Source organism: Podarcis melisellensis (genome assembly GCF_964234715.1).
Source record: "Podarcis melisellensis genome assembly, chromosome: 10".
Lineage (NCBI taxonomy): Eukaryota > Metazoa > Chordata > Lepidosauria > Squamata > Lacertidae > Podarcis > Podarcis melisellensis.
Window position 1 is genome coordinate 75781762 of NC_138542.1, and position 16563 is coordinate 75798324.

The 16563-nt window shown below is 44.3% G+C and overlaps 1 protein-coding gene and 1 long non-coding RNA gene across 4 annotated transcripts in view; one reads left to right on the forward strand and one right to left on the reverse strand.

Moving 5' to 3' along the window:
• LOC309378719 (uncharacterized protein) overlaps positions 1–3401 on the forward strand; it is a 61407-nt gene extending 58006 nt beyond the window's left edge. For all 3 annotated transcript variants that reach the window (XM_081927325.1, XM_081927324.1, XM_081927326.1), the window contains exons 2-3: positions 218–362; positions 1282–3401. In XM_081927325.1, the coding sequence (XP_081783451.1) occupies positions 1432–2556 (1125 nt within the window). In that variant the 5' untranslated portion in view covers positions 218–362; positions 1282–1431 and the 3' untranslated portion in view covers positions 2557–3401. The remainder of the gene's footprint in view (positions 1–217; positions 363–1281) is intronic.
• Positions 3402–4068: 667 nt separating this feature from the next.
• Positions 4069–16563, reverse strand: part of LOC309378858 — a 230243-nt gene continuing 217748 nt past the window's right edge. Inside the window, exon 3 of the long non-coding RNA XR_014172210.1 lies at positions 4069–4720. This is a non-coding gene — a long non-coding RNA (uncharacterized lncRNA). The remainder of the gene's footprint in view (positions 4721–16563) is intronic.

Below are 16563 nucleotides of genomic sequence, written 5' to 3' on the forward strand. Positions count from 1 at the left end.
CCACTCTGGATTTGTGTGGGTTTTCCTCCATAGCCTTTTCTTCTCCTGAAAATAACACATGAGGCCGCAAATGTTTAGGACCAGAGTTTTCCTTCTCGATGGGCTTCCTTCCCCGGTTGACGATCCCATCGGCCCTTCACTTTCCTCTGCAGCATGGGCAGAATCTGCCTTCTTGACTGTGGGATTCACTGTTCTTCTCCTCCTCTCCATCCACCAGGGCCTGCCTTCACCTGCAGCAGAATTCCCCAACCCACCAAGGATTTGAGACCCATCAGCTATCCTCACCTGGTTTTGCCGGCCGGTTGAAGCCATTCCTGGGATCATGGCCCCTGTTGCATCCTGACAGCTTCTGGAAGAAACAGGTGAGAGCATAGTGCAGGGTGGGGACCACCAAAGGTACTACCGTTCCCATAACACCCCATGGCATCATATAATAGCGATATTTGAGACAGAACAGGAATAAATTAATGTCTCTAGAAATAACACAACTTCAGGCCATCGATAAATGAACACTACATATTCAAGGTTGAAGTTTTCACTAAGTACACTTATCCATTTGCCTTTAATATGCAGCTTTTTCAGTGTCACTTTAGGATAGTCAGTAGACGGACATGAGATCGGGCAGCACATCATTATTATAAGGAGCAATTGGGGTGGGTCTTTCCGTCTGGGATTCCCATTTCCCAGCTGCTTTCCTTCTGCTTCTCCTGCTCTCTCCATGCAATGTGAGGCATGTAGAGGGAGGTCCATCTCCAAGAACAGGAGCTTCCCTGAGCACCCATTCAGCTGACCCCAAGCACCAAGCCTTGTCTCTAGTTCTCTAACTGACCCAGACCACAGTCCCTGGAAAAGACATAGACCTGGGCCTCACATAATGGTCCACATGGACCTCTTGTGGCCAATGAGACTGTGCAGGTGATTCATAAAGATCTAGAGGTGGATGCAGGATTATGATGCAGAGGATGGGGAATGTCCAAAGGAATGATGGACCAGAGAAAGAGAGGGCCTGTTCACGGACAGAGAGCAGCTGCCTTTCCTGTGAGGAAACAATTGATTTGAAAAGGCTGTATTCCAAGATCATGCTGCTTTATTAACAATGGTTGAGGATTATGAAAGGTGGTGATGCATTACTATCATTTGATGACATTGCTTTTTCATTTCCAAAAAATTGGGAACATGGGTAGGACATGGGAGAATGTAGGAGATGTTGAAATAAGAGAAGCTTTAATGGAGCTTGATGTGCTCTCTTTCCCTTTGTTCTCTTCCTTGAAACCCAAACAGGATTTCCTTTCCTCCCACTCTGAAGAAGGTGATGGAGAAGACATTCAGAATTCCAAGGAATGGGGCACCTTTCATTTCATTAGGAATAGAAATAAAAATGTGTGAAATGTGGGATATGCTTCATTGAATGAGCACACATAGCTCACATCAATGACTCCAAGAGGGGAGAAAACATTTAAAGGTATGGAGAGTGGGAAAAGTTTCACTGATAGTAGAAAACTTAGAACACATCAGCGGACTCACATGGGCAAGAAAGGATTCCAATGCAGGGAGTGTGGGAAGAACTTCAGTCTAAGAGGACTCCTCAATATACACCAGCGGACTCACACAGGCGAAAAACCATTTAAATGCATGGAGTGCGGGAAAAGCTTCCGTCAGAGTGGACACTTAAGTGCACATCTGCGGACTCACACGGGTGAAAAACCTTTTAAATGCATTGAGTGTGGAAAAAGCTTCAGTCGGAGTGGACACTTAAGTTCGCATATACGGACTCACACGGGTGAAAAACCATATAAATGTATGGAGTGTGGAAAGAGCTTCAGTAAGAGTGGACACCTCAGTAAACATCACCAGACTCACACAGGGGAGAAACCATTTAAATGCATGGAGTGTGGGAAGAGCTTCAGTCAGAATGCAGACCTTAAATTACACCTGCGAACTCACACTGGTGAAAAACCATATAAATGTATGGAGTGCGGAAAGAGCTTCAGTCAGAGTGGACACCGCAATATGCATCAACGGACTCACACAGGGGAGAAACCATATAAATGTATAGAGTGCGGAAAGAGCTTTAGTGAAAATGGAGCCCTTAGAATACATCAACGGACTCACACAGGGGAAAAACCATTTAAATGTATGGAATGTGGAAAGAGCTTCAGTCAGAATGCAGACCTTAAAAAACATCAACGGATTCATACAGGGGAGAAACCATTTAAATGTATGGAATGTGGAAAGAACTTCAGTTACGATGCAGGCCTTAGATCACATCAACAGACTCATACAAGGGAGAAACCATATGGATGTATGGAGTGTGGAAAGAGCTTCCATCAGATTGGAACACTTAGAATACATCAACGGACTCACACAGGGGAAAAACCATTTAAATGCATTGAGTGCGGAAAGAGCTTCAGTCGAAATGGATACCTTAGAACACATCAACGGACTCACACAGGGGAGAAACCATATAAATGTATGGAATGTGGAAAGAGCTTCAGTTACGATTCAGGCCTTAGATCACATCAACGGACTCACACAGGCAGGGGGAAACCATATTAATGTATGGCAAGTGGGAAGAGCTTCAGTCAAATAGGAGACCTTAAATTACACCAGCAGACTCACACAGGGAAGAATCCATTTAAATGCATTGAGTGCGGAAAGATTTTCAGTCAGAATGGAGACCTTAAAACACATCAACGGATTCACACAGGGGAGAAACCATATAAATGTATGGAGTGTGGAAAGAGCTTCAGTAAGAGTGGACACCTCAATATACATCAACGGACACACACAGGGGAGAAACCATAAGAATGCATGGAATGCGGAAAGAGATTCAGTTTCATTGCAATGCTTAGAAGTCATCAACGGACTCACACATGGGAGAAACCATTTAAATGCATGAAGTGCGGAAAAAGCTTCAGTCAAAGTGGAAATCTTAGAAAACCTCAGCAGACACACAGGGAAGAAACCATTTAAATGTATGGAGTTCGGAAGGAGCTTCAGTCCGAGTGGAACCCTTGATTTACATCAACAAACTCCCACAAGAGACAAACCGTATAAACGTCAGGAAAGTATATTGAGGCTCAGTCCTAGTGGAAGTCCTACATCAACAGACTCATGGACAGGAAGAAATTTAACAGTTGACACCCTACAAACCCATCAACCCTCAAAGAGGAGAAACTGATTAAAGGGAAAGATTGCAGAAAGTGCTTTAGTTATAATGGAGTGTTTAAGGAACATCTAAGGACTCAGAGGGGAGAACCCATTTAGATGTATGGAGTGAGCAACATGTTTCTTTCAGAGTTTACTCTTCTTCACAGCAATGAACTCAGCAGAAAATCCATCTTAAAAGCATGTTGTGTATTTGAGGTTCTGCTGTTTATATGTAAAACTGTATAGTAATGGACAGAGTGCCTGAAGAACTATGGATGGAGGCTCGTAACATTATACAAGAGGCAGCAACTAAAACCATCCCAATGAAAAGGAAATGCAAGAAAGCAAAGTGGCTGTCCAGTGAGGCCTTACAAATAGCGGGGGAGAGAAGGCAAGCAAAATGCGAGGGAGATAGTGAAAGATACAGGAAATTGAATGCAGATTTCCAAAGAATAGCAAGGAGAGACAAGAAGGCCTTCTTAAACGAGCAATGCAAAGAAATAGAGGAAAACAACAGAATGGGAAGAACCAGAGATCTGTTCAAGAAAATTGGAGATATGAAAGGAACATTTCGTACAAAGATTACCATAATAAAGGACAAAAGTGGTAAGGACCTAACAGAAGCAGAAGACATCAAAAAGAGGTGGCAATAATACACAGAGGAATTATACCAGAAAGATATGGATGTCTCGTACAACCCAGGTAGTGTGGTTGCAGACCTTGAGCCAGACATCCTGGAAAGTGAAGTCAAATGGGCCTTAGAAAGCATTGCTAATAACAAGGCCAGTGGAACTATTAAAATTTTTAAAAGATGATGCTGTTAAGGTGCTACACTTAATATGCCAGCAAATTTGGAAAACTCCGCAGTGGCCAGAGGATTGGAGAAGATCAGTCTACATCTCAATCCCAGAGAAGGGAAGTGCCAAAGAATGCTCCAACTACCGCACAATTGCACTCATTTCACACGCTAGCAAGGTTATGATTAAAATTCTACAAGGCAGGCTTAAGCAGTATGTGGACCGAGAACTCCCAGAAGTGCAAGCTGGATTTAGAAGAGGCAGAGGAACCAGAGACCAAATTGCAAACATGCGCTGGATTATGGAGAAAGCTAGAGAGTTCCAGAAAGACATCTACTTCTGCTTCATTGACTATGCAAAAGCCTTTGACTGTGTCGACCACAGCAAACTATGGCAAGTTTTTAAGAAATGGGAGTGCCTGATCACCTCATCTGTCTCCTGAGAAATCTCTATGTGGGACAAGAAGCTACAGTTAGAACTGGATATGGAACAACTGATTGGTTCAAAATTGGGAAAGGAGTACGACAAGGCTGTATATTGTCTCCCTGCTTATTTAACTTATATGCAGAATTCATCATGCGAAAGGCTGGACTGGATGAATCCCAAGCCGGAATAAAGATCACCGGAAGAAATATCAACAACCTCAGATATGCAGATGACACAACCTTGATGGCAGAAAGTGAGGAGGAATTAACCCCTGCTTGGCAGGGGGTTGGACTCGATGGCCCTTGTGGTCTATTCCAACTCTATGATTCTATGATTCTTCTATGATTCTATAAAGAACCTTTTAATGAGGGTGAAAGAGGAGAGCGCAAAATATGGTCTGAAGCTCAACATCAAAAAAATGAAGATCATGGCCACTGGTCCCATCACCTCCTGGCAAATAGAAGGGGAAGAAATGGAGGCAGTGAGAGATTTTACTTTCTTGGGCTCCATGATCACTGCAGATGGTGACAGCAGTCACAAAATTAAAAGACGCCTGCTCCTTGGGAGAAAGGCAATGGCAAACCTAGACAGCATCTTAAAAAGCAGAGACATCACCTTGCCAACAAAGGTCCATATAGTTAAAGCTATGGTTTCCCCAGTACTGATGTATGGAAGTGAGAGCTGGACCATAAAGAAGGCTGATCGCCGAAGAATTGATGCTTTTGAATTCTGGTGCTGGAGGAGACTCTCGAGAGTCCCATGGACTGCAAGAAGATCAAACCTCTCCATTCTTAAGGAAATCAGCCCTGAGTGCTCACTGGAAGGACAGATCGTGAAGCTGAGGCTCCAATACTTTGGCCACCTCATGAGAAGAGAAGACTCCCTGGAAAAGACCCTGATGCTGGGAAAGATGGAGGGCACAAGGAGAAGGGGACGACAGAGGACGAGATGGTGGACCTGGGGGTAAATATGACCGCTAAGAATGTGAACCTATTTAAAGATAATTATGAGAAATGTTGGTCAGAAGTCAAAAGAGATTTAGAAATTTGGTCAAATTTGAAGCTTTCCTTGCTGGGTCGTATTGCTGTTATCAAAATGAATGTATTGCCGAGAATGTTATTTTTATTTCAATCATTGCAAATTATTGACAAGATGGATTGTTTTAAGAAGTGGCAGAGAGATATATCTAGATTTGTCTGGCAGGGCAAAAAGCCCAGAATAAAATATAAGATACTTACTGATGCTAAAGATAGAGGGGGGGTTGCCCTGCCAGACTTGAAACTCTATTATGAATCAGCAACTTTTTGCTGGCTGAAGGAATGGCTACTTCTTGAAAACACAGATGTTTTAGATCTTGAGGGGTATGATAATGTATTTGGGTGGCATGCATACTTGTGGTACGGCAAGGTAAAAGCGCACAAGGCATTTAAAAGCCATATTGTCAGGAAAGCATTGTTTAATGTCTGGATTAGATATAAAGACTTTTTGGAGAGTAAAACCCCAAGGTGGCTTTCACCTATGGAAGCAAAAGCTTTGAAAAAACTTAATATGGAGGACAAGTGGCCAAAATATTGGGAAATTTTAGAACAGGAAGGTGACAAATTGAAATTGCAGAGTTATGAGAAGCTTAAAGAGAAGGTGCGAGATTGGTTACACTATTTTCAAATAAGAGAGGTTTTTAACCAAGACAAAAAAGTGGGTTTCCAGGTGGAAAGATCAAAGTTAGAGACAGAATTGCTAGAACCCAATGCTAAGATTCTATCAAGAATGTATAATTTACTGCTGTAATGGAACGCTGAGGAAGAAACAGTAAAATCGGCAATGATAAAATGGGCACAAGATATAGGCTTTAATATCATGTTTGCTGACTGGGAGAAGTTGTGGACCACCGGGATTAAATTTACGGCATGTAAGGCCCTAAGAGAGAATATTATGAAAATGATGTACAGGTGGTACATGACCCCAGTCAAGCTTGCAAAAATTTATCATTTGCCCGATAATAAATGCTGGAAATGTAAAGAAATTGAAGGTACATTCTTTCACCTCTGGTGGACGTGCCCAAGGATTAAGGCTTTCTGGGAGATGATCTACAATGAATTGAAGAAGGTACTTAAGTACACTTTCCCTAAGAAACCAGAGGCCTTTCTCCTGGGCATTGTCGGCCAATTGGTGTCAAAGAAGGACAGAACTTTCTTTATGTACCTTACAGCAGCAGCAAGAATACTTATTGCAAAGCATTGGAAGACACAAGACCTTCCCACTCTGGAAGAATGGCAGATGCAAGTAGTGGACTACATGGAAATGGCGGAAATGACTGGCAGAATCCGAGACCAGGGAGAAGAGCTGGTGGAAGAAGATTGGAGGAAATTTAAATTTATTTACAGAAACATTGTAAAATTTTTGAATGTTGATGACATTGAAATGAATTGATGGGGTTCTAGCAACTAGGTTAAAAATAAGATTGGATTGATAATAGATAAGTTAATTGGATATGAATTTGCTGAATTAATTTTCAAAAGGGATACAAAAAAGGGAGATGTGAGGAAGTCAGGAAAAGAAGTGAATCAAAGATGAGAATCTAAAAAGAGGGATTTTTGTTTTTTGTTTTTCTGTTTTTTTTCTTTTTTATAAGTTAAATGTTTGTAATTCTTTTTTGTATTTTGTATTTTTGTGTATGTGTTTTTTTCGTTTTTTCTGTTTACTCATAAAACCTAATAAAATATTATTTTTTTAAAAAAAAGACAGAGGACGAGATGGTGGGACAGTGTTCTCGAAGCTACCAGCATGAGTTTGACCAAACTGCGGGAGGCCGTGGAAGACAGGAGTGCCTGGCGTGCTCTGGTCCAGGGGGTCACAAAGAGTCAGACACAACTAAACAACAACATAGTAATGAAATAATGAAGGTAACATCTCACAATAGTGATTATAATTTTAGATGTAAGGTACCTTTTGATAGTGAAGGGGAGAGGGTGAATCTGGATTTCTGGTGGTGAGTGAGGATTAGGGCTGGGCGATATATTGATCTCATCCTATACTGGTTTCTAGACTACATTGTGATAACCTTTCAAAAACAATTGATATGGCAATACACCACAAATCACAGTGTGTGTTTCTGGGATGCTCATTTGCCTGGAAGCAGCCGGCAGAAAGCTTTTCTCCGTGAAGCCCCTGCAGATTTCGAGTTGCTGACTTCCCTCCCAGACGACAGGAAGCGAAAGACACACTTCCATTGCCCTGTGTCCTTCCAGCCTCTTTCCTCCCTTGCTCCCTTCTGCCGGTTTGTGTGCCTGACTTAGATATCCTGTGTGCTGTATTTTTCTATTGCTGAAACTGGATTTGCTCTCAGGAGCTACGTTTTGTGCCTCACTGGGGACCCAGTGAGAACTGTATGCTTTGAAAGCTCAGTAAACTATTACTGAAGAAGTCCTGCTGCCTCTCTGTGTGTTTTTGACCTCAGTGTGGGACTTGCTCTGCACGTGGCCCCTACCCTGCTGCTACTTGGCCCATGCCCTGGAGTTGCTCTACTCAAGCATGCAAGAGGGTTTTTGCACCAAACTCTGTCATCCCCCCACCGCATGATCTCCAAGCACTGCTTCTTCACCAGAAATTCATCCCTGCCTCCTAAGCATTCTGAAGAAAACTGATAATACTGTAATTTAATGGGAGATCTTCCCCCAAGCCTAATTGCAAGAGGGGAACGGAGGGGCGGCAGGGACTAGGGAAGTCTCCTGGGGGGCCCATCTTCACTCTTGAACCCCATGGGGCAACCCCAGAGGTACTGCTTATTCTGGGGTTTGGGGAAGATAGTACTTTTCCATAGTCCCTGAAGTTTTGATTCAATCATGCTACTCGGGGGTTTTCCTACCAGAGGACCACAGTTCATATTACCATCATACTGATTTTACTGCTGTGGCTGCTGTTGCCAGCTGGGGAAGAAGGAGTCCACAAGGGAAGAAGGCTCAGAGCCCAGGGTCTGGGATGGCGATGAGCAGATAGACGGAGAAAGGGGAGCAGACCGGAAGGGGAGGTGTTGCAAGCTGAGGAGGCAACAGGGTTTGGTGAGCAGGAAGAGGCTGGGGCAGAGAGCAGTTCAGGCTCAGAGGGAGGAGAGGAGGGGGCCAGGAGACCCAGAGGAGGCCGGCTGCTGAAGCATCCAGGGAGACGCCCCCTCCTGCTGTGACCAGCTCCCCTCTCCCCTGGTCTCCCAGAGCACACAGAGAAATCCAATTCAGACCCATGAGGCTGTACATTATATTAATGGGCGTAGGGTTTTTTTGTCCCAACATGCATCACTTTAATCTCATTGACAATGAACTGTATTTTCGGCCCATTCACCCCGTTTGGAGAAGTCCCTTTGGAGCTCCTTGCAATCTCTCTCTTTTTGAACAACCATGGACAATTTGCTGCCATCAGCAACCTCCCCCTCCCTGCTCCCTCCGAAGTCTAGATCATTTATGAACAAGTTGAAAAGCCACAGGTCCCAATACTGATCTTGAGGGGACTCTGCTTTCTGCTCCTCTCCATTCAGAGTACCGTCCCTTAGTACGTGTTCCCCCCTCCCTCCTTCCTTCTGCGCTGCAGAGGGAACCCTGCAGAAAAGTTCTGGGGTGAATTTTGCTTCCCCACACATCCAACACTGCTCAGCATTCAGGGAAATGGAAGAGGAAAGCTGGCCACAATCCAAGAGACTGAGGTCAGCAGAAAGCGAAGCAAAGCCTACTCAAAGGGAAACCTCTTCAGCTTCTAGCCTTTCTGCTCCCACCATGGCTGAAGAAGAATTGCCATTTGGCAACGGCACAGCTGAATGGAATCCCCACAACCGCTCCTGCTGGAGGAATAGGGGCATTGACCCCTATAATCAAAGGGGATGGCCAGTGATAAGGAAAATCCCAGGTTGAGAGGCTACTCAACAGCCCAGCTCGTTGGGGTGCAAGTCCCCCATGAGTCTGTGAGGTCAGTGAAAGAAGGAAGTTCCAGCCAAGTACAGTGGTACCTCGAATTACAAGCAGCTCATGTTACAAACGCTTCACGTTACAAACTCCGCTAACCTTGAAGAGTTACAGACCTCTGGAACGAATTAAGTTCGTAACTAGAGGTACCACTGTAATCTGGAGCAAACCGGCGATCAGTAGACCACAATCTTTATTGTTGTGCAAGAGATTCCCACATAGAGCAAGAACCCTGAGCCTGGGGTGACATCAACCTTTTAAACTCCCCCCCTTCACCCAGAATACATTTTGAGCAGCATCCTCACTAGTATGTCACAAGTGGGGAGGAGTATCAAAGGGTTACACAAGTTCAGCAGTTCCTCCTTCTATCAGATACATCTCCGGACACCTCTCAAGTACCCACCACCCAGAGAACAATAAAACTATTGACATACATCCTTGCCCTCAGGGCTTCTCCTGAGATGGGCTGAGATGGCTTGGTCAGCTGCCTCTGTGGAAGTCTATTGTCGCCCCTTGGTCACTCCCTGGGTGGGGCGAAGTGTACATGCCCTCATGCTCAGGGGATTATGGTAGGAGGCCCTGTTCTTGCTGCCCACGTGACTATCTGCTTCCAGGGTCATGGAGGAGGGTGAAGCCTAAATTCACCTTAAAATGGCATTGGAATGTGTTACAGAAGGGGGGGGCATGTCTTCTTCACCTTCTTCGCTACAATATATCCATTTATTCCCAATTGTCAATGTCAAAAGGGACTAAAATCTATAAACTCCATAGAAAATCAACGTGCCAATTTGCTCAATTTCTCTAGGACTCCATGACATCTCCCCTGTCCTCCATAATCCCTCAAGTAAGGTGTCAAGACCCTAATCCTGTCAAATCACTCTGCCAAGCCTTTCCTCCGGGCAATGCCAGGTGGCAGAATATGCATACATGGACCATTGTCTTCCCATCACCGGCAGTCAGGAAGCACTTATCTGCGCGTATCTCCAGCTCTGCATTTCCCCCCCTCCCTCCTCCATATGTTAATCCTGTGTAACCCAACCTCTTCTCAATGTATTCATGATGTAATCTGTGTAACCCAACCTTTCTTTAATATATTCATGATGTAACTGGGATGTATTTTGCACTGTATTCTGGGATATGGAGAGAGTTTCTCGCTGTTCAATCTCCACATTTTGCTCCTGTCTCCGGCTGAGCTCATTTTCTTCTGCTAGGACCCGCGGACCTAGTCCGACGAGCTGGGTGGCTGAGCAATCTCGCACCCGGAATTTACTGTAACAGATGGCGCCCAATGTGGGCTTTGCGGTTCTCCTGTGTTGCTGACCGGGGGCCCTGAAATCTTCAGCCGGCACCGGGCCATTTTGCCTGGGAAGATCCTTTGGACCCCTGGCCATCTTCCGGGTGGTAATCGAAAGCCCCAGGAGTTCAGCCGGGGAGCAAAGAGGGATCCAGCCGGCTTATTCATCGATCCCAGGATCATCATAGAAGACGCGTGAGTATAAGGAAAAGGAAAAATCCAGTGCACTGGTGGGAAGGGGGTGGAAGTCTCCTGGCAACTGAATTCTCTGCCCTCCTCTCTATTGCTCCTTCTCGCCTGTCTCTTGGTCCAATTGGTGAGAGAGACCGTGGACTGCTGCTCGACCCAAAAGGGGGGTTCTGAGCTCTATCTCTTTCTCCTCTCAAACCCTCCAGTCAGCCGCACCAATTGAGAGTCCGAAAGTAAGACGGAGAAACCCGGCTTGGAAAGACAGCCGACTCTCTGCAACGGGCATCTCAGTTGAAAGCAAGGGGTTGGAGTTCTTTTTCCAAACTTCCCGAGCGTCCTTGCTAGGGGGCAGGAAGGGGTCTTGCTTTCTATGCCAATCCCAGCCGCACTGGTCGGTGCCACGTAACACGTGTATCGTGCGTGAGCCCGCTTCCAAAAGCAAGGGGGATTTTTGGTTCAAAACTCTATCCAGGGATCACCCGATCTGGCACCGCACGGCACGGGCGTCCAGTAGGGCCCCTTTTCGTGAGATTGTGACGATAGGTAGGAGGTTGCCAGGAGGGATAGCCCATGAGGAATTGGGCGGGATCGGCAGAGTGGAAAAGGACCCCAGGTTATTAAATAGGAAATAGGAAAGGAATAGAAAAAGGAACCGAGTGGGTGAAGCTCGTTAAATTGTTAGGAAGTTGCCAAGCAACAAGGAAAAGGAAAAACCCTAAATAGCCACCTGTGCAAGTTGCCCAAATCCAAATCAACCCCTCTCTTTCTCCCTTCTCTATCGCAAAAAAAGAAAACAACAACAAAAAGCAACAACAACAACGCATGCATATATAAAGGGGTACCCAGTCAACTAAGCATTGTGAGCCCTGCCAGTTTGGTTAACTAGTTGTGTTTGAGGCAAGGAGGCTCTTAAAACCATGTGGGACCTTCCTACTAAATTCACTTAATGAAGCTAAAGGAAGCGGCCCAACTCCTTGCAATAGCCAACTAAAGGATGAGAATATATATGTTTACATGTTGTCTGTTATGTGTGTTGTGTGTTAATACATATATGAGAATATGTATGTTTACATGTGTCTGTTATGTGTGTTGTCTGTTCCTTCTGTCTCTGACAGACTGCCTTTCTTAAGTGCGCATAGTTTAAACTGCAAGCTTGCTTCAAAATTTTAAATCTAAGGAAGCCATGCTGGACCTTATCAGTCCTAAATAAGACAAAATGAGAATGAAGGGTGCAAATGTTTACCCCAGCTCTTGCTTTGCCGCAACTTTTGAGATTGTGAGTCTACAGTCTATTTTGGAATGTGAAGTTAGCCTAATGTTTCTGCTGCAAAAGCCTAGTTGAGTACAACTGCTCTCTCAAGCTAAAATGCAGTGTCTGTATTTCATTAAGCACATGCCCAGGAAAATAGGTGTTCTTTCTAAGAAAATTGTTAATAAAAGGTAGAAGCTTCGATAGACAACAATTGTCTATCTATAGAGTCCAGTCCTGATATCAGTCTCTAAGATCAGCCAGGGTTTCCTGGCTTCTTATTGGAAAATGCCTCCCCCACTTGTTTCAGTCCCCCCCTTCTTACTTCCGTGCCGAGTGAATTTACTCCCGAGTAAGCTTCCTTCAAAGGGGGGGGGCACATTCTTTGCTAAAAGTACCCGACATCTCACTTTCCTATGTATCGTTATTTAAAAATCGTAGTTAGGTGTACTATTCCTATGTAGGTTCAGAGACATTATTAACTTTTGTATCCTGTTTAAATCAAATCCAGGACTGGTTTTATTATTTGAGTGGGTATATCAACTGAAATAACCCTATGCTTATAAAATATTCTCTCCCAGATTCTCTTCCTATCTTATCTTAGGAAAACTGTTCTTCCGTTAGAGGGATCTGTATAAAGCTGGGTACTTTTATTTTCCTCTTCCTTAGTACATGATAGGAGCATTGATTGTGCTCTCTTCCCCAGTAGTGCCTGTGTACATAAGTATGTGTGTGTCTCTTTGGTAGTACAAATCTTGCTGTGAAATCTTGCTGTGAACCCTATATTTTGGAGGGTTGGACTAGATGACCCCAGGGTTCCTTTCAACTCTCCCAATTTGTGGCTGTGTGGAAGGACATGTGTCCGCAAGCATTGGAGGGTAATTCTTAAATTCTGATGTGGTGATGGAGTTGAAATTCAGCCTAGCTTTGCTCTTTAGTTTTAAAAGGTGAGAGGTGAAGCTGTGATGTTTTGAAGCACAACTGGTAATATCAAGCATTTGAGTGATTACAGTGTTTATCATTTTGTCCACTATTTAAAAATCAGACTTCAAAGTCAATTCAAAGTTTAAACACATACAAATACATATGGGCTTTGACCAATCCTGTAAATAAAGGGCAGGAAAAAATTTTTGTCTGCAAATGGTAAGGCTGAAATGACTTAGAATGTTAAAAATCCTATGAATTCTGACTCTCAGGCCATTTTTTTCCATATATAAGGGCGTGGCATTGTTCCGCAAATGGCCAGAGGGATATTAGCCCTTTCCTGTACATAAAGGAAGCAGTCCCTTTGCTTGGGCTGAAATTGCTAGCTTTGGTTGGTGAATACTTGAATTGCTAAGTTTCTCTTTTTTGTTTTAAAATCTAACCCTATTTTTAAAATCTACTCCTTACCCTTCCCTTATTCAAGTTCTAATTTAGCCAAAAGATGCAGCATTTTCAATAGTATAAAAGTTTGCTGAGACATGAACTCCGCACATGCACAGAGGCTAGATCAGCTAAAAAAGGGGAGGGGAAGAAAAAGAGAGAGAGAGGAAGGAGGGGGAGAGGAGGTTTGGAGAGCTTGGGCTGCAGGGAGAAACTTATCCAAATTTCCTTATGTAAAACTTGGAACCATTGAGGGAAATCACCCTTAATGTGTCCTTTGCTCCAGGGGCTACGTAAGACAAAAGGGTTAAGTACTGGACCACCAAAGTCAAGAGGTTGCCAAGTTTCAAATCTTAACATGCCAAATTCTTTTCACAGGTAAATTTTCTAAGCATTCCCCCCTCAATGGGATTTAAATCACAGACTTTGTTTGTGTGCATTTTAGGAACAGCATTTCCTGACAGGCTTCTCACATGAAATAATTTTCCCTTTTAATAGGATATGTGAACCGCGATAACAAAGTGTATGTCCCTTCTTTTCTCCCACAGCAACTTTCTTTCAGTTCTGTGAAACAAGTCTGAATCCCTGCTATATTAGTGACTTCCATCTCTTTGTGGCTTTGACACTTTTAAAGTTACAAATAATCTGTTTTCATTTATTTAATCCGTTTTTCCATGATGTCTATGAAATTAATCAAAGCACAACCAAACATTGTTTGTGGAATGGTATTTGTTTACATTTTGCCTGAGCATTTCTTATTAATTCTGTCATTTTGGCTAGTTCAAGGTACTTGCACAACTTTAAATTGTCATTAAGTCATTTCCCAGTATTTTGCTATTAACATTTTAGCCGATGTTGTCACATCAAGAAACACTCTTTTATTTTCATTGTTACTTCAGATTTCTTAAAATTCTGTGAGACCACAGAAGAGATACCTTCGCACCTGAGAACACAAAAACGGTGGAGCTAAAAAAACCAAACTGCATTTCCCCCCCCCCCCGTCAGTAGTGGACCTTCCTGCTAAATGTAAAGCATAGACCACTATTGAACAAAATACAACAGGTGTTCTTTTATGTGATATCCTATATCCAGTTATCTGCACTACTATACTTGCAAATGACCTTAAGAGGCATGGCTTGCAAGTCCCCTTCAGGTTTGCACAAACCCACACATCTGGTACGGTAGATACCAAGTTATTATTTAGTGCATATCTATATAACATACATGTACATTGTATTGGTCCGTGTTGCTCCCTCCTTTGCTGCCCTGCTCAACCCACCTCCTTTTCCATTAGATCCTATTCCCATTCACAGGGCACCCATACCTTCACAGAGATTTAGGGTGCGGAGAAAAGATTTGCAAGTTCTTACAGAACTTTAATGCAAATCTATTTCCGAATGGGGGACTGTTACGGAAGGGGGGGCATGTCTTCTTCACCTTCTTCGCTACAATATATCCATTTATTCCCAATTGTCAATGTCAAAAGGGACTAAAATCTATAAAATCCATAGAAAATCAACGTGCCAATTTGCTCAATTTCTCTAGGACTCCTGGACACCTCCCCTGTCCTCCATAATCCCTCAAGTAAGGTGTCAAGACCCTAATCCTGTCAAATCACTCTGCCAAGCCTTTCCTCCCGGCAATGCCAGGTGACAAACTATGCATACATGGACCATTGTCTTCTCATCACCAGTACTCAGGATGTGCTTATCTGCGCATATCTCCAGCTCTGCATATTCCCCCCTCCCTCCTCCATATGTTAATCCTGTGTAACCCAACCTCTTCTCAATGTATTCATGATGTAATCTGTGTAACCCAACCTTTCCTTAATATATTCATGATGTAACTAGGATGTATTTTGCACTGTATTCTGGAACATGGAGGGAGTTTCAAAAGTTCATGTCACCCCTTTCTCGCTGTTCAATCTCGTCTTGAACCTGTTGCGCAATAAACCTTGGATCTCCACATTTTGCTCCTGTCTCCGGCTGAGCTCATTTTCTTCCGCTAGGACCCGCGGACCTAGTCCGACGAGCTGGGTGGCTGAGCAATCTCGCACCCGGAATTTACCGCAACACATGGGAAGAATTGGTTATATAATAATAATAATAATAATAATAATAATAATAATAATAATTTATTTATACCCCGCCCATCTGGCTGGGCCTCCCCAGCCACTCTGGGCAGCTTCCATAAAAGCCAAAAATACAGTAAAATATCACACGTTAAAAACTTCCCTGAACAGGGCTGCCTTCAGATGTCTTCTGAATGTCAGGTAGTTGTTTATCGCTTTGACATCTGCTGGAAGGGTGTTCCACAGGGCGGGCGCCACTACCGAGAAGGCCCTCTGCCTGGTTCCCTGTAGCTTTGCTTCTCGCAATGAGGGAACCGCCAGAAGGCCCTCGGCGCTGGACCTCAGCGTCTGGGCAGAATGATGCGGGTGGAGACGCTCCTTCAGGTCTACTGGACCTTTGAGGCCGTTTAGGGCTTTAAAGGTCAGCACCAACACTTTGAATTGTGCTCGGAAACATACTGGGAGCCAATGTAGGTCTTTCAAGACCGGTGTTATATGGTCTCGGCGGCCGCTCCCAGTCACCAGTCTAGCTGCCGCATTCTGGATTAGTTGTAGCTTCCGAGTCACCTTCAAAGGTAGCCCCACGTAGAGTGCATTGCAGTAGTCCAAGCGGGAGATAACCAGAGCATGCACCACTCTGGCGAGACAGTCCGCAGGCAGATAGGGTCTCAGCCTACGTACCAGATGGAGCTGGTAAACAGCTGTCCTGGACACAGATTTGACCTGTGCCTCCATGGACAGTTGTGAGTCCAAAATGACTCCCAGGCTGCGCACCTGGTCCTTCAGGGGCACAGTTACCCCATTCAGGACCAGGGAATCCTCCACACCTGCCCGCCTCCTGTCCCCCAGTACTTCTGTCTTGTCAGGATTCAACCTCAATCTGTTAGCCGCCATCCATCCTCCAACCACCTCCAGACACTCACACAGGACCTTCACTGCCCTCACTGGTTCTGGTTTAAAAGAGAGGTAGAGCTGGGTATCATCCGCATACTGATGAACACCCAGCCCAAACCTCCTGATGATCTCTCCCAGCGGCTGCATGTAAATGTTGAAAAGCATGGGGGAGAGGACAG